This window comes from Alexandromys fortis, unplaced genomic scaffold (assembly GCF_014885135.2).
Source record: "Alexandromys fortis isolate MF-2015 unplaced genomic scaffold, M_Fortis_MF-2015_v1.1 scaffold_47, whole genome shotgun sequence".
NCBI lineage: Eukaryota > Metazoa > Chordata > Mammalia > Rodentia > Cricetidae > Alexandromys > Alexandromys fortis.
In genome coordinates this window covers 4,574,318-4,592,768 of record NW_026067957.1, presented here as the reverse complement: position 1 = coordinate 4,592,768, position 18,451 = coordinate 4,574,318, and the positions used below count along the sequence as shown (strand labels likewise).

At 49.3% G+C, this 18,451-nt stretch overlaps 1 protein-coding gene and 1 pseudogene across 3 annotated transcripts in view; one reads left to right on the top strand and one right to left on the bottom strand.

Annotated features, from left to right (window-relative positions):
* Adck1 (aarF domain containing kinase 1) overlaps positions 1–18,451 on the top strand; it is a 94,048-nt gene that overhangs the window by 50,047 nt on the left and 25,550 nt on the right. For all 3 annotated transcript variants that reach the window (XM_050152489.1, XM_050152490.1, XM_050152491.1), the window contains exon 5: positions 12,907–13,065. In XM_050152489.1, coding sequence (XP_050008446.1) covers positions 12,907–13,065 — 159 coding nt within the window. The remainder of the gene's footprint in view (positions 1–12,906; positions 13,066–18,451) is intronic.
* Positions 3,825–5,650, bottom strand: LOC126507765 (NHP2-like protein 1; annotated as a pseudogene).

Here is an 18,451-nt window from a genome sequence, read left to right as displayed (position 1 = left end):
CTGCTGCTGCTCCTGCTGCTGCTCCTGCTGCTCCTGCTCCTGCTGCTGCTCCTGCTGCTGCTGCTGCTCCTGCTGCTGCTCCTGCTGCTCCGGCTGCTCCTGCTGCTCCGGCTGCTGCTGCTCCTGCTGCTACTACTGGTTACTGTTTATTTGTTAAGTGCCTCCTCTGTCTGACATGGACACTGGTGTTTTCAAGCACATGGTCTCATCTAGTCCCAGAGCAGCTTGGTAAGGTGTGTTTGGGGTCAGTGTTCCTAGATGTGGAAAGTAAGACTTAGAGACATTGGACGAATGAGGGTCACACAGCAGTGAATGAGCTAGGGACTGGGCAGAGGAGCTTGGTCAATGCGGCAAGACTCCAGAGACACACCCACTTTAGTTAGTCCGTGGTTCAAGGCCACTGGGTTGAGCCGGGATCTAGTCTGGTGAAACTGGTGACACTCACTCAGGAGAAAGTGAGGTTGTTCTCCTTGCTCTGGTCTCCCCTGGGTCTGCCATCTTGCCTTCTATGCCAGGCTGCCCTTGACCTGTTACCTGAAGAGCCAATTAGCCGTTGGCAAAGTGGAGGCCTCAGGAAGTGCAAGGACAGATGGTCAGGCACTGGCGTGCACCTCTGGAGAAGCCTCTGTTCTGTGTGCAAGCTGTGGTTGGAGGGAGGGGTGCTCTCTTCCAGGAAGAGCCCCCCATCATTGTTTCTCCTCACCTGCTTTCCACCTGATGTTGCCCTTGGGCAGCAGAGGGAGGTGTGCTCTGCATGTCTAGCTGATTTATGTTCACCACTGAAACAATAATGTTTAATCTGGAAAGGGCTAATCAATTTTTTATGCTGATTATGAGTCAGCCAGGTGGGCCTGCTGCTTCATTTATGGCACTTCAGGAACAAATCCATTTCCTAACTTGGGCCTGGGTGGCAATATGTGCTCCAGAGGTCCTGCTTCAAGGAGAGCCCCTTCTTGGGGCCTGTACCCCATGGGAAGAGAATAAGTGTGTGCTTGTGTGTGTGTGCCTGTGTATGTAAATGCATGCACATGTATGTGCATACATATGCATTCACATATATGTGCGTCCATGTATTTGTGCATGTATGTTTGTGTGAACGTGTGCTCCATATGCATGCATGTGTAGGTGTGTCTGTCTAAATGTGCATGTATGTACCTATATTGCACATTCACATATGTGTCTATGTGTCTGCATGTGTGAATGTGTATATATGTCTGTGTGTACACAATACAAATATCTGTAGGTATATATGTGTGTTATATCTGCATGTTTATGTGTGTGTGTGCATGTTTACACTTCTAACCAGGGAAATAACCTGATGCCTAGTGGTGGTCCTATTTCATGGATGTTTGTTTGAGTGCACATATACACTCATGTGTATACACATCTCATCAGGGATGTAGCCTGACTCCAGATGGAGAATCAGACTTGGGCATGCATGTTTGTTTGTACAGGTACATGTAGTATGAGTCAACTTATGTGCCAGTGTGCATTCATCGTTAACCGGGGTGTAGACTGAATCTAGAAAGAGATTCAGGCTTGGGGATATATGTTAGTTGATCGTGTGTACCTATATGTTGCTGTGTATATGTTGACTGCTATGGACCTTGAACATAGTTTGGAAATTTCAAGTTAGAAGGAAAATGTTGCAACTTCGTGGGATTGGAAGGGTCAGTGAATCTTTCTTTCCTTACTCCTTCATCCCTCCCTGATTTCTCCTCTTTATTCTCTCTGCCCGCCAGCCCCACCCATCCTTTCTCCTGCCTTGCTATTGGCTGTTCAGCTCTTCATTAGACCAATTAGGTGTTTTAGACAGGCAAAGTAACACGGCTTCACAGAGTTAAACAAATGCAACATAAAAGAATGCAACACATCTTTGCATCATTAAAACAAATGTTCCACAACATAAATATAACACATCTTAAAACAATATACCACAACACAGGACAGGGCATAGAGAGAAGGAGAAGAAGGCTTTGGGTTCCCTACACAGGTGAAGTGTCCTGAGCTGGCTGCCAATGTACAAAGTACAGGTGTGTCATGCTGGAGTGTTGAATATTTCTTTACAATGTGTGAAGATGTGTCCTTGTAATTGGTTTAATAAAGAACTGAATGGCCAATAGCTAGGCAAGAAGATGTTAGGTGGGACTTGTGGGCAGAGAAAGAAGAAGATGAGACGAATCTAGTGCTGGAGAGATGGCATGGAGAGGAAACATGAGGTGCAAGATGGAAGCCACAAGGCAGAACGTAATTCATATAAATGGGTTAGTTTAAGTTATAAGAGCTAGTGGGGCAAACATAAGCTATAGGCTGAGCTTTCATAATTAATAAGTCTCCATGTTGGTTTTTTTTTTTTTTTTTTTGCGAGCTGATGGTCCAAAGAAAAAACCTCTTTGTACTGAAAGGGTCCCCCCAGGGAGGTATGTGAATCTTGAGTAGAAGCAGGGAGGACAGTGTCTCTAAGTCTGCACAGCTCAAGTGTCCAAGGCTGGGGCACTGGGGTTTGTCTTTAACATGTTGTCTGCTTGTGCACTCCCTGACCCCTCACCTGGCCATGGTGCTTATTGTGTGGTCCTGTGTTATGCAGTTGAACAAGCTTCCATGAGGGAGCTCATTTTTTTTGGTTATAGGAATCACAATAATAAAACTCCAATGACACTTGCTTAAGTGTCCCAAGGAGAAGTACATAGTGTTCTGGATAATAAGTTCAGGAGGTGAAGCTGGCCTGCCAGAGCAAGTGGTTTGGACATTGTGAGCCAAGGGTAGTTAAGGGACAGAAGGACATGATGTACACCTGGAAATTGCATATGCCTCAGGGCATAAGCACTCCGGTCAGGAACAAGACTGAGGGTGACTGCAGGCAGTGACTGGGAGAAGCGAGCTGTGTGTGTTCAGGAGATCTGAGACTGGCAGCCATCCGTGGGCCCTGTGAGAAGCACAGCATGGTCTAATGTGTGGTAGCTGGTCTGTGGAGCTATCTGGAAGACCAGTCAAGTGTTTTCATGGTCATCCAGGCAAGAAGTGTTGTTGCTTGGCCCAAGGTTGGGGAGCTGGAGAGGATGGGTTGGCATACTTGAGGACTGAATTAAATGTGTGTGTGGGTGGGCATTGCAGGAGAGGAAGGCGCCAGCATCCACCCTCATTTCCCCTCATCCCTTCTTAAATCACATTTGTGTGTGTGTGTGTGTGTGTGTGTGTGTGTGTGTACATATGTGGAGGTCAGAGGACAACTTATGGGAGTTGGTTTTCTCCTCTCAACATGTGAGACCTGGGGATTGAACTGACGTCACCAGGCCCTGGAGCAAGCACCTTTACCTACTGAGCCCTTGTGACACTGGGTCCTGGCTGCTCTCCTCACTTCAGGCTCGCTAACTCCGTCAGACCTGCTGAGGCTCTTATCCCATGTAAGAGCACTTTTACAGCTTTTGGGTTGGGAATACAGGCTATTTTTCTGCATATCCCAGGCCAGGAAAGTCCATATTTTGTCTTTCGCAGTTTGTATTCTCTTTGTCACGGTGACTCAATACTGCCTGGGATGAGGGGAGCTGTGCAGATGGACATGTCGTTGGCAGCTTGGCAGGGAGGTCACTGACCCTGCAGCCATTCATGTGTGTGTGCACGTATGCTTTTCTGTGTTTGTGGTGCATTTGTGTGTATGAATGTGTGCTTGTGTGTGGAGGCCAAAGGTCAACATTAGGGTTGTCTTCATCTATAGCTTTCCACATTTTTCTTTCATTTAAAATAAAATATGAACATATCTATTAGCATGCTCAAGAATGAACAACATTATTTCACTCCCTTCAAGTGATAGAGAATACACTTGATCCATGTTGAGGGAGGAAAGGGATAAGGGCTCCCTAAGTGGGTGTCAAACAGTTCCACGAGGAATCCCCATTCAACAAAGGACAGGATGCTCCTGATAGCATCGTCTCTGCTCTAAGTTTCAGCCCCGGTATCCTTTATTCCAACATGAATGAACTATTCTGTCCTTGTCACTCTTTGAGATCCAGGCAGTCAAACTCAGGCCGCCTCTGAGTCTGTAGACCATTCCTTTGAATGGTTACTGCCTTGACACTCTCAGTAGGGAGTGGGGTGAGAATATAAGGTTACACATATCAAAAACACACAAACATTAATAAATGGCACTTGGACATAGGCATAACATTATCATACTTCCTCTTCAAATGACAGTGGGTGGGAGGGGCTGCCCCCCAAAGAAAGATCTTCAGTCATGGTAACATTTATGGCGATCTCATAGGCAAAGGTGTGAGGGACCAGTGTTACTGTCACCTTGTCCTGCACAGAGGGATGAGTTCGCGGATGAAAGCAGACACTATCCTTGGCTTAGGTGTTTCCTGGTTCTTCCCACTGTTAAGCTGTGACATTCTGCCTCTCTCCTGCCTTAAATATCATTTCACTTAGATTAAGTGAAATAGATTAAAAAATGGTAGGAGAGGATGGGGAGATGGGACAGAACAACCCTGTAAGACATATAAAAAAAAGTACAAAAACCAGATGTAGTACAATACTTAGAATAGAAACTGGCTGAAAACACTACATGCTAACAGACGGTATGATACACAAGTAGGGTGGGAGCAGACAGGAAAGGGCAGAGGCCACAGGCCTACACCAGGAGCCTTTCAATAGACTGCTGGATGGACCGGACCTGCTGCTCTAGCTGAGAGCCTTCTTTGATGGTAACAGATGGTAATAGGTGATAATGGGTCTGGAGACCCCACAGGCCCGTCCTAGGGCCTGCTAGGAGGTCACAAACACACAGGGGACATTGTTGTCTTCACACAGTGGCGGGAAGTGCAGAATGATCTCCAAGGGCTCAGCGTCTGCTGCCATCACAATGAACTCAGAGGTGCCTCTGTTGAGGGTTTTGGTGGTTCCATTGGCTCCTTTCTGAAGCTGCTTGTAGTTACACGACTGCTGACCACGGTCCAGAAGCTTCTTGGTGAGGTGGGCATCTATGAGGCGATCGGCCTGTGGATTCACATCAGCCTCATGGCTGCGGTGCACCGGCCTCGCCGTGATCCGAGAACAGCCCACCTCAGACAGACCGAAACTCTGCACAGAAAGAGGAGTGGAAATCACTTTGTCATTTTTTTTTTCTTTTTGAGACAGGGTTTCTCTGTGTAGCTCTAGCTGACCTGGAACTTGCTTTGTAAACCAGGCTGGCCTCGAACTCATAGATCTGCCTGCCTCAGTGCTGGAATCAAGGCGTGTGCCACCACATCTAGCTCCCACCTTCTCTTTATGAGACAGGGTCTCTTTCTCAGAACACTTGGCTGTTTTGGTTCAGCTGCACAGAACACTTGCTTCAAGTGATCAGGAGCTGCGGAAGACGACCCCTTCTCTGTGGGGAGGGAGCCCAGGTTAGTCTGGGTTCTGTATTGGGAGCTGCTTGCCATCAGATCCTTGGGTCTCTTGCTGTTGCTCAGTTCACAGTTATCTCTCTGGAAGACTCTTCCTTCTCTCCTGTAACAACTTAGCTGACTCCTCAGTCTTCGGGTCTTATTCTGGTTATTTTCCAGAGAAGTCCTGTACCCATGCTCAGTTCCTTGAGAACCCTTCACAGTGTTAGTAAGGACCAGCCATTGTATTCTTCGTTTGTGCTGAGTTGATAAATTCCTAATTGCCCCCATGTCCCTTTATGTCTTTCTGGTGACTTTGGTGGATGGTGGCTCCATTCATTTTGTACTTACTGCCCCTTAAGTCCCCAGTGACAACCACAATGCCCCGCACATGTTAATCACTTAGGATTTTTTGTTGTTGTTGTGTGTGTAAAAGAATAAAGACTTTTGGTGACTATGTTGTACTCTGTGAAATGGGGTTGGTACTAGCTCCCCTAGCTAACTTTAAGAGGGAGTGGAGGGTTAGGTAAGAGCGCTTTGAGGACACCAAGCACCCTTCAGATGTAATGTGTTGCCTGTGGTTGACTCAAACATCCCGTTCTTGAGAAGCTAAGTTATCCTCATGTTCCCTTGGGCATACCTAGCTTCAGAATCGAGGAAGTAGAAAAGCCTTCTGTGTTTCCGTGTGCCAGCTGGCTCTGGAAGGCAGAAAGTTCCAGACTTCTAGTCCTGTGTATTGGACCCACATCTCTGCTCTGTGGAGGGATGGATGCACATGTCTGCTGAGGTGCACCGCGGCTTCAAGAGCAGCTCATTGCCTATGCTCTGATCACCCAGGGGACAGCTGTCAGGTTCTACCCTGGCTGGGGGTGGGGGCACGATTTCATAATCTTCTTTATCCAGGATCTCTGGTCCCAGAGACCTCTGTCACTGGCAGAGGCGGATACACGCCACCCTCCAAGACTGTGGGAGTTATTAAGATGGGGAAGTTGAAGGATTAGATTTATGACAGGCAATGGTGGATTATGAAGAATAATTTATCAAATGTCAGTGCCTGCAGCCTCCAATTTACAGAAGGTTTGCTTAAGCTGAGGAGATCTGATTGGACGGCCCCTCCCCCCACCGCTAATGAGTGACAGCTCTAATGGGCTGGCTTCCCAGGCTGGCCAGCCACACTGGGTGTTTATCTGCCTTTTATTAATCATTATTAACAAAAAATACCCGAGTTCCTCCAGCCACAGTTCTCAAGCTACGCAGGGCCAAGGAGGCTCCCTTGGCTACCATGAAGGCATCGTGGTCACTTTTGGAGGTGTTTCAGCTACCGGGGTCAGTGGGAAGGTCCCAGGTTCCTTTTCCATGATGGGTACAGGGAACCTCATCTCTGCTCTAGCCATTCCCTATAGAAAGAACGTAACTGACTGAGCTCAGTCCTGAGTCATGCACTTGGGATACAGTGCTGTGTAAAACCAGAAGCCTCTAATTCAAGGGGGGTGAGGGAAACTGAGGAAATAGAGGAGGAGGTGAACGTGTAACCATGGCACCGTTCTCAAGGAGGGCCCAGGAGGATGTGTTCAGGAGAAGTCGTTGAGTGGGTGACAGTGAGGCAGTGTGTGGGGGAGGTGAGCCTTCCAGGTGGAGGGGCTAACACATGAGAAGACCTGGAGGGGCTAGGGAGGAGTCCGGAGTCTAAGGAAGCCTTCTGGTTGGGACAGAGGGAGGAGGTTGGAAAAGAGAAGCAGATAGGCCCCAGCCCTGGTGGGCCTGCTAGGGATTCAGACCATAGGTATCTGGTGAGGTGATTTAAATAGAGACGTGACACAGTTCAGTTGAGTGTGTGGTAGAGGCTAGATTGGAGGAGCTAGGATCTAACTGGATGAGTTGGTTAGGAGGCCGGTGTAGTCTCTGGGGAAATTAAGACTGTGGTTTGTATCATGACAGATCTGCTCTGTTGGCAGTGGCTGCCTGGAGCCCTGCGTTGTGAGAGCTTGTAAGGCATCGTGGGGCTACAGTAGCACCAAATGCTGCATGGATTAGTGATGTCTGGCATGGTGTGGCTGGATGCATCGCTTGGCTATTGCTGCAGAAAAAGTTAGCCTCAAACCTTGTGGCTTAAAACAAGGAGCATTTTACTTAAAGTTTCTGTGTGTCTGTGAGTCAGGAGTTCAGGAGTAGCTTACTGGATGATTCTGGACTGAGGTTGTTAAGGTTCTCCACAGAGACAGAACCAATTGGGCAGATTTCAATAGAGGTAAACTTTCAAGGGAAGACTCCTCAGCGGAACCGCTCCTGCAGTCGTGGAGGATGAGAACTCTGTGACAGGCTGGCTGGAAGCCGGAGACCTGGGCTAGGATTCTGAAGTCAAAAAACCTCAGAGCTGGAGAACCATTGGCTGTTTGCCATCTGTGGCCCAAGGCCTGGTAACCCAGGAGTGGGACTTGGGGAGACTACTGGAGGAAGGACTGAGGTCCTTATGATCCTAATGTATGGGGCCTGAGGAGAACATGGCTCCAACTTCAGAAGGGAGGAGGAAAAATCTCTTTCTGTCTGAACCCTCAGTCAAATGGATGGCACCAAGTTGGAGTTCAAATCTCCCTTCTCTGCAAACACTCTCCCAGACACAGCCAGAGGACACTGGCATTTGACACTAGTAATCACGTTTAGGGTTTCTCACGTGGCTCATGTCATGTCTGGGGCTAGAGGTTTGTGTCTGGGGTTTGTCTGTGCAGAAAGCCTGGCCCCTTACCATAGGTATGACCTGTGGTAGGACATCTGTTCCCTCCCCCAACCAAAACCAAAACAAAACAAAACTCCAAGAGAGGAAATGGGAAGGAGGATAGATTGACTGAGGCTTATGTAATTTAGGAACGGGTCATGAATTCCAGTTCACACTTAAGCGAAGGGGAATAGACTCCTTAAGAGGGGGGGGGCATTTAAAAACTCAGAACATATTTTAAAACCACCACAGGGGGAATGAGAATGCCCCCACTGTCACTCATTTGCTATCCCGGCCAAACTTGACCTTCGAAGGCAAAGGCATGGCCGTGAAGGTGGGGGAACTACAGACCAGAGCGTGTTCCAGAGGGAGAGCAGGAATTGCACAAACTGAATCAACTGTAATGGAATGGCGTACCTGGGGCAGGTCAGTGGGACTGAGAGAAGCAGAGGTGGGGGATGGGTTCCAGGTAGAGGTGCTGGAAGGTGTTGGGGGTACATAGGTATTGTTTGTTCAAGGCATTTTGCTGAGTCTTGGATGGCTGGAACTGTCCTGATTGCCTTAGGCTGAGGTTCCTTTCTAGCTACTCTGTTAGCATGGACTGAGACTTTGCCTAGCAGACTTGAATGAATGGCAGCTGGAGCCCAGCCAGGTACGGGGTGGGTCAGCTCCACAAGAGAGAGCCAGATGTTCTTGGTTGCTGATGCCATGGTAACCTGCTTCCCCCGCCCACCAACCACCCTGCTGCATTGGTCTGTGTTAGGTGCCCAGGGTATCGTCCTAGCTCTTAGAGAACTGTCTGGCTTGGCATTTAGGTCTCCTTGAGACAGGCTCCTATTGTCACCTGGAGCCAGGCTGTCCAGGGCCTGGGAGATGCTTTCTATGCCTGGGATGGTGGCATTTCTGAAGCCAAAATTAACCTGATGTGGATGAGTATGGGGACCATGGGGTGGGATTTTTGATGTTGGGCCTTATTAGAAAGTCCCTCCCCACTCTGCCCTAACCTGTGACCTTGAGCCAGTGGCCATGAGAGGCTTCAGGCTGGCCAGGCTTCCAATAGTGATGTGCCTGGCTAAGACACAGAGTTGAGATAGAACTCCTTAGCTCCTCCAAGCTATTTTGGGCCAAATGAGGTTCCTGGCCAGTACTTAGCCACTCCATGTGGTATTTTGGAAAAGATACCTACAGGGCTTCCTTTCTGGGAACCTGCAGGCCTGACTTATGCCTGTCCAGGCACAGTGTCACTTGGTCTTCAGGTCCTGAGACCCCTTCTCGAGATGGACAACTGATGACTCAATGCCCAGGGCCCCAGGGCCAATGTTTTTCCTCCTAAAAGACCATCCCCCTTTACATTCATGTTCTGTCCTTCTGCCTGTTTCTCTCCACACAGAACGGGAGCAACTTTTTCCCTGATAATTTTTTTTCTAGATGACCATATCATCAATATGTTTGAATCTCAGACTGATGGTAATTAAAAAGCACACAGCTAGTCATTTTGAAATTCAGCTGTTTTACTAAATTGATTTTGCCGCGCGCGTGTGCGCGCGCGCGCGCGCGAGAGGAACAGGGAAGCGAGCCGTAGAAGGAGGACAAGTTTCCACGAGGAACTGGAGGCAGCCGAGGGCCCTGCTTGACTCTAATTGCCGAAGATGCTGCCGTTTATTTCTGCTAATGGTTTTCTGCCGAGAGGGCTAGGGAATGAGGCAGGGCCTTGGCGATTGGAGGGGAGGGGCAGCATTTGTTTCAGCTGCACGGGGGGTATAATTCTGCTTTCGGGACAGGGTCTATTTTTCCTTACTATCTATCAGCATAAAGTACTTTCACTGAACACTTTGAATTAAGGTTCCATTTAGAGATACTTTATTCATATTTAATTACAGGCTGCAGCACCAATCTTTAATTACCTTTTTTATAAGCCAGCCAGGAGCATCCAGTAGCGATCAATTATTGTGTATGTGTGTATGTGTTTGCGTGAGCATGGGAAGGTGGAGGAGTTCTGGTTAGAGAAGGAAAGATGGCTGTAGAGATGCTGGGGCTTGGGGGGTGGTGGGACAGGGGTTTGCCCGACAGATGCCTCCTGGTACCCTTTCTCTGACTCCTATGATTCTCCTGGTGAAACTGAGAGTTTGGTTAACCCCTTCCTTCTAGGGCTGTTTAAATGCCAAGTTGGCAGCTGGGATTAGGGGGTATCTTGGGGGCTTCCTCCATCCCTGGATGGAGGCAGGAGGTTGTGAGGGCAGGCCCTTCCCGTTCCTGGGTGAAATAGCAAGCCTGGCTTCCTCTCATTCTGGAGATTAGGATCTGCTGGCCTCAGCCCTTTCCTTCCTCCACTTCCCTGTGGGGAGCTCTTGGCAGCTGTTCCTGTCACACAGCCCTAGAGATGCCATGTCACTCTTTGGTTGCAGTGACTCTGCAGTGTCCCCGCAATGACACGGGCTTAAAACTGGTTGTCCTCTGAGAAGGAGGTGACACATTCCCTGGGCCAGGCAAGGGCCAGAGTTAGGGAATGGGGCCACAGGAAGACTGGGCGAGGTCCACAGCCCTGCCCTGAGAAATGGTTTCCTTGGGGGTCCTCCAGGCATTGCTAGTCTCCACAGGGATCTGTGTGGATCTCATTATGCAGTAGCAGAAGCTCTGCTTTTACTGAGCCTGAGTCCTTCTTCCAATCAGGGGGCAGGGAGGGGCTGAAACCCACACTTTCCATGTCTCTAAGGGGCCCTGGGCCTGGGTCTCCCTCGGTCACCTCATCGGGTACCTGATGGTGTTAGTTAGAGCTTCTTCAGTTGTCTCTGTTACAAAACTTTGCTCAAATTGATTTAGGCAAGCAAGCAGGCAAACAGGCAAAAAGGCAAACAAACAGAAAAGGAATTGTAGGCGAGATATTGAGGGATGGCTAGATGAAGGGATAAAACTAAACAGGATTGATTCCTCCTTTCTTGCCTTAGCTTCCTATGTCTCTGTCCTGTGACCCTTGGCATGCCCAGAATTGTATTTTTCTTCCTAGTTTCAAAAGGAAGTACATCTTCTCCCACTGTTTAAACAGACGCAGAAGAATTGAATATGATTGGGCTACTTTGAGTCTGATTGGGCCACATAATCCATTTCTGAGCCAATCAGGGTGGCTGGGGCTCCTGAGGGTTCTGACAGGCCAGGCTGAGGCCTCACCGGGAATAACCTGTGCCCAGGTAAAATTCAGACATGGTTTATGCTGTCCCCATTCTGGACAGACGTCCATTGGAGTATTTGTGGTCGTAGCAGTGTGGGAGTGCCAAGGCCGAGCTGTTTCAAGTGGAACACTAGGTTGATTCTGTTCTCCAGTGGAGAGAACACCGGAGTTAGCCACTCAACAGGTACTTGTTTGACTCTAGCTAGATCCATCCCTGTACAAATTACAGGGGTATAGCAGTGGCCAGCGTAGCACCCCCACACCCATTCACATGGCATCTGGGGGAGGTGGCTTTTGCGTTCTTTCATCCCAAGAGCAAGTCCATGATGATAGTTCTTGTGCTGAGGGAGCCAGAGCAAGTGAGTAGACAGCAGAAGAGACTTGCCCTTAGGAAGTCTAGCACTCACAGAGGAGGGAAAGGCAAGTGTGTTGTTGGGGGATCAAGGAGATTAGACACCATCCTGGTATCTAATCCACTGGAGAGCTGTCTTTCATGACCAACGTTTGAGATGCTTCCCTGATGCCTGGGTCTTGTCCTCTGGAGAATGTTGGTAAATGTAATGACGTTTAGTGGGAGGTACAGGAATGATGGCAGGGAGCTGGGAGCCATTTGTGACATGAGAATTACAGGGAGTCCTAGCAAACAGAATTGGGATGGTAGCTGTGTGACATTTGGCACCTCAGGTTTGAGGAGAGAAAGGGGCAGTGCTGAAGGACAGGACAAGGTGGTTGCAAGTGGGGACAAAGGCAGGAAGGGCGTAGGAAAGAGGACTGAATTGACCTTGAATGGGGAGCAGGGAAGAAGAGGCATGTGATTAAATACAGTAAATAGATTGGTGTGTATTCGTCTGCAAAAATGGAACTCTAAGGCTGTGCTTGGGCTTAAAGAAATGGAGAGGATTTGAACCACAGCCTTTGCCAATCTTTAGAAAAGTTTCTGGTTGTGGGGGGCTCCCTTTCCATCTAGTAGGGTATTTGTATTTGGACCATGTAGTGGTGACCAACTAGTCAGAAAGAACCAGTGTGGCAGTTCTAAAAGAGACAGAAGTGGGGAAGAAAGCAAGAGAAGATGCAAGAGTCAGGGTGCACTTTCTACTTCATGAGAGAAACTGAGGCACAGAAGAGGCAAGGGAACTCCCAGAGACTCACTTTAGGTCTCTGGCAACCCTAGAATCCTGCTAGGGTGTGGCCAGGCCAGCAGTGGCTCAGAAACCTGTATTGATGCCACTGCTCAGGTAAAGGTGGCTGTGACTCGAAGCCTCTGGCTTAAAGGGCCTTGAGCTGTCTATGTTGGCAGAATTGGAATGTCTGCCCTCTGCCATGTCAGGCTGCTCTGGCTCTAGTTCTGTGAACTTGTCATGATCTGTGCGTGAAGGGTCAGCAGACTCAGTGGTGGATCATTAAATGGCCTTTGATGGGGGTTACAGGGCTCCTGTGCTCCTGTGCAGACATGCCCTCCAGGTGTGTCTTCTGTCCTGTCTTATCCATGTGTTTGGTGTGAATTCTGACCATAGCAAAAGGGCCATGTGGGACCCACACAACCAATGAAGCAGTAGATCTGCTGTGGGATGCTGGACAGCTCCGGGGCATCATCTCTTGGCCTCACCCTCTCACCAGGTTAGGCTGCCTTCCTCTCAGTCACTCTCTTCTCTTTCCCCTCCTGGCAGATCCATGATTTGTTCCTGAGCTTCGATGACACCCCCCTGGGGGCAGCTTCCCTTGCCCAGGTCCACAAGGCAGTGCTGCATGACGGTCGGACTGTGGCCGTGAAGGTCCAGCACCCGAAGGTTCAGGCGCAAAGCTCCAAGGACATTCTCCTGATGGAGGTGGGTGCTTCCCCCCTTCTCTCTCGTTTTCTCCTCAGGAGCCAGACAGCCTCCCAGATACTTACTCAGTCTGGTGGGTGGACTGTGGCCCTCTGAGGAGCAGAGTGGGAGAGGAGAGCTGAGGCACGACCAAGGCTGTGTCATAAGAACTTGGAATCACACCCTGGTAAGGCTGGTCAGTTCTTGATTTGTCCTGAGATACTCTGGGATATGTATCAGAACATGATGAGAGGCTGATGGGGCCGAGCTGATTCAGGTCCTGAAGGGGACCTGAGTCACAGGGAGGCCTCCAGTGAGGTGCAGTGGGCATGAAAGGACCCAAAGGCAATCTCCTCAGGGGTAGACAGAGATGCATCATAATGTATTAGATTATAGCTTAAGAACGCATGTGATAAGTCAAGCACAGAAAAATGACGTGCAGATCACATAGAAATAGTTATGCGGATGACTCATTTGCTTCTATGACGTTTGTTTTGAATTAGCAAACTTAACATTCTTGCAAATGGCCCTAAGGAGGTTCCTGTGTACTCCTGGAATCTTCTACATGTGCGTCCAGCAAGGGAGGGAACGTATGTGCTCCTATTGGAGAAGAAGCCAATACTCACACGTGGAGGTCAACGGTCTGTTGATCCCAATGTCCCTCTCCTTCCCAGTCTCTCTTCCTTTCCTTCTTAATCTGGACTCAACCAAGGTCTCTTCTCACTGGCTAATGAGGGCATGTGAGTAAATGAGCTCTGTCCCTACCCTCCCATTTAGTACAGGAGACAGGTATGTAAACAAACACTCATCAAGTAGGAACCTGAGCTCTCAACTGCGGGAAGGCGCTATGTCAGGATGCGTGGTGTTGACAAGGCTTCCCTGCAAGGTTAATGTCCTTGTGAACTCGAAGGACTCATGACACTGCTGGCCAGAGCAAGGATAGCCCCACACGTGGGAGGGCCCCCGAGGCTAATAGGAGCAGAAGGAGCTTGGAGAATTCCACTAACTCAGATGGTGGGAGGGGTTGGGAGTGAGGCTGGGAGGATAAGCGGGGCAGGAGAGGACCCTTATCCCAGGCTTAGGTGGAACACTGGCCGTAGTCAACAATGAAGTACTTGTGGTTCTGACAGCGTGTTCAGTATTCAGTGGGGGAACCATTTAGAATTCTAGTCAGGGGACTGCCGTGATCAGATAGATATGCACTGGAAATAAAAGTGTGTGGGCAGTCAGGAGAATGCACTGGGAAAGCACAAAGTCTGGATAGTCCGAATAATTGAAGGGCTGCTGTGTTGGTGTGAGAGAATAAGGTATGAAGCAAGACAGTGTCACGCGGGTAGGGGAGGAGTCATCCGGACTTTGTGGCCAGCTCTTTGTGGGGAGGGGCCGAGGAGGAGGTAGAAGTGTATCTTAGGTTTCTGGTGTAAGATGGCTCAGTGGTTAAGAGCACTGCCTGCCCTTCCAAAGGTCCTGAGTTCAGTTCCCAGCAACCATATGGTGGCTCACAACCATTTGTAATGAAGTCTGGTGCCCTTTTGAGGAAGAGACCTGGTCAGTCATCTTCATCAACTTAGATCCTGAAACCCAATATGGACAAGTTCAACAGAACCGCCATATACGGGCTGCCTATGCATGCTTCAAAAAAAAATCAAGCCAAAACAAAACAAAAAGAAAAAGCAAACAAGCAAAAATCTTTGCCTATATATCAGCTAGAGTCTAGTTGAGGGAAAAGAAATTGTTCTAGGTTAGGAAAGTATTGAGTATCTGAGGTTCCAGAGGCATATTGGAATGGGAACGTTGTAGCCATTTTGGAAAGTAGAGTTTTCCAGAATTGCTTAGCATTGCCAAGTGGAAGACAAAATCAGGAAGGCACTGAAAAGGGTATTTGGGGTTGGGGGATCCTAGAGGTGTTAGGAAGAGCAGCTATGAAGGTATGAAGGTGTGAAGGTGAGAACTGAGACCCAAGGAAGTGGGGCACAGTATACAATCGTCTTGTCCAGTGTTCAGCCATGGGAGGCTGGGGAGAGTTAGTCCAAACTGTAGACTTCAGTGCTCCTGAGACACAAGGAGGCCTTAGCTGATGGGGGAGGGATATGGGAGACTCAGCAGAGAGACATAATTGAGAAGTCAAGTCAGAGGAGGGTGCTCAGGAGATTGGGCACCGAGAACACAAACACATTGGCCTTTGATGAGTCTTCGTTTTGTAAGTAGAAGGCAGCGAGGCTGCGTATAAATGAGTGTGTGGGGCCCTGGAGAGGGGAGGGGAGGTGGGTAGCAGGCTGATAGCCTCTATTTTTTCTCTGCTGTAGGAGGCCAGACCATCTGCCAAGAATGAGAGGGTAGGAGGTGGCACTGGAGGCTCGAGGGGGTGAAGGTTTGGAATAGCTGCTGCGTGTCTTTCGGAGGGCGTACTTGGGCTGAGGGACCAGGACCACTGAGTGGCCTTGGTCCCATGCTGCAGACCTAAGGTTTTAGAGAATCTCTTGGTGACTTAAGACATGGTCATAAGCAGGAGGGAACAGAAGCCAGGGAGGATCCATGGGTTTCTGATGGTTCTAGAGTCAGACAAGAGCCTACCTTTGCCCAGCCTAGGTATCATAGCCCCAAGGGCCAGGAGGAGAGCTGTCACTTTGCTCTGTTCAGATCCTCGCTGACTCCTTAAGGAATGGTGGCTGTAGAGTCAATGGTAGTAAAGAATAGTAGTAAAAGTTTGACATCTTCCTTCCTGAGGATGCTTTTGTTGGGATGGATGCCTGGCAGGTCCTCTGCAGAGCACACAATGTCCTCTTGGTAGTGACTGAGAGGGTTAGGGTTGGGAGCACAGGAGGACCTGATGCTGCTACCCACACAGCTATCAGCAGGAACGGAACAGGACCAGGCTGGGTCTTTGGTGGGAAAGTCCTGTCATAGTTACCATTCTCCACCAGGAAACTCAATTAGAAAACTTTGGTTGTTTGACATCTGAAATCAGTTTTTCTTCCTAAGTCCAGATCTAAATGGTATCTTTTTTTTTTTTAGGAATGACAACCCTAGGAAGGTGCGCAAGTCTTCATGGCAGGAGGAAAATGGTCTATTTCTAGGGGATACTAAGACCACCTTAGGTACCAGAAGCTTGTGGGCAGGCGTAGGTGGCTGGCTTTTCTGCGTAGATTGCTGGGCTTCATTCTGCACCAATTCCAGGTATCAGATGCCTTCAGGCTTGCCTCTTTGTTGGAAGGGCAATCTGATTAGAGTAATTCCTACTAAAAGGAGAAGGACTAATCGTCTTAGCCTCTGGATATTTGCTTTTTTAGGAAGGCAAGCTTATGAATCTGAACACATATCTCATCTAAAGATGGAGGGCACAGTGGCTTCCTGGATTGAGACTTTTGAGAGTGAAGAGGGGAAGACTACAGGCTGTGCCAGCGGGAACGCTTTTGGCTGCAGTTATTAGAGAGCCCATAGAGAAACGAGGCAGACGGAATACCCATACTCACACGTGGGGAGGCACCTGTACCAGCTGTCCCAAGGTTGACTAACCCGACACCTCATTGTGGTTTGTAAGGACCAAGGTTCTTCCCATCTGTAGTTGGCCATTGGCTTCCTGGCTTGTCCTAAAACAGCTGCACGGCTCTGGTATCACTCAGGTGCCAAAGACGGTCGCTTTCTCCCAATGTTCTTCCTACTGCCCCCGTCCCCAAAAGGAGGCCCTGGGAGTCTCTTCATTTGTTGTTGCTTGAAGTAATAACACCATGACTGTTCTGGCACTAACTGTCCTGGCAAGAGGAATGAATCCCCTTGAATGGCACAGGCCCGTCCTTCTCAGTGAAGCCTGTCTTCCCTGATTGACAGGAGGATGCCCTAGTATCCTCTTAGCCAGAAAGGTGGGTGGGGGAGTTGGCTCCTGGGTTGGTCCCTGGAATACGTGCCACCCTAGGGTCTGGTGTTTCCTGCAAACCAGGCCATACCCTTGGGGATGGGGGACTTGCCTCTGGGACAGAGCGTAGCGAGATGACAGAGAGAGGGAAGTCACTCAGAGCCCAGCGCCTGACAAGTCTGATGACTCCAGTGACTTTGCGCAGACAAGAGAGGCTCAGCCAGGGACGCGTTTCAGCTTTGTCATTATCACCCGCTACTGTCCCTTGAGCAGTCGGGGTAACTCCACTTCTAGATGCACCGCTAGTGACGCTTATTGATTTGTGTGACTGCTCAGAGCCAGACTAATTGGGCCCCGAGATTGGAACAGTGATTCAGCAGAAAGGACCAAGGGACGGGCACCATCTTTCCACCTGCGGGCCTGCGCTGCAGTTCTCTCCTGCCCAAGGTGGTGGGAGCTCAGCAGGCCATATGTACTGCCGTGGTCATTGCTGGAGCAGGGTGGGACTTGGTAGCCTCTAAGCTGGTGGTGGTGACATCCCCAGTTCCCACAGCACCACCCTATGTCACCCCCCCCCATACCCCTATTGCCTATAGAACTTCTGAAGCTGGTGGAGAACAACCCTCGCTCTGTCACCCCCTAAGGATCTAAAATATGGCCGATGCCGGGCCATGCATGTGCCACGGCCCCCGAGTGGTCTGATTCATTGAAGCAGAGCTTTCTGGTCTGAGTGCCAGTATCTGATCTATTGCTTGATGTCACTTGGCCTTTCACAAGGGTCTTATAAAGAAACGACTGGTAACTTTTTAAGTAGCATTTCCACAGTGTCTGTCATCTTGTTTCTTTTCTAAATGGGTGGATTGAACAGTGGGTGGCTAGGTAATTCCTGGATTGGCACAGAATCCAACAGCCGATTTTAGTTAAAAGAAACAGATACATAAATATGCAGGGATGTAAGCCATCCCATGGGCAACTGTGTTCACTCTGTTCTTTTATGCTCCGAAAGGCATGCGCTTTAATAACTCACCTGGAGAAAGATAAACCCAGCCAGTGGCAGGTGTTTACATGGCCCCGAGCTGACCGTCCGTCCTGTGGCACCCATCTTGACCAGCACGGATCCGTGTGGGCCTGGTCTCTGTGTGCTGCTTTCCACAGAGTCTGTTTATCTTACAGCGCCCGATAGCAGTAACCTCCGCTGTGCTTTGCTGATTGCACAGCTTGCTCTGCACCTTCCCCGAGCTTTCTCTTTGTATCAGCTCACGCTGTCTCCTCGTAGGAAGCAGGACTCCAGGAAGGACGGAGGAAAACCTGGGTCCAGATTCAGGCGGGGCGGATAGAAACTGTTCCAGGGGTGCTCAGGGCGCCCAGAAAGTGGGCAAGATGGTGGAATGAGCGTGTCTGCAAAGTTCCTGTAGCATACATCTGGGACACTATGGGTACTAAATGATGAGTGTTTTCTTTCTTTTTTTTTCAATTATAAATAAATGTCACTGTGGCTGGGCATGGTGGTGCACAACTTTGATCCTAGCACTCGGGAGGCAGAGGTCGGAGGAT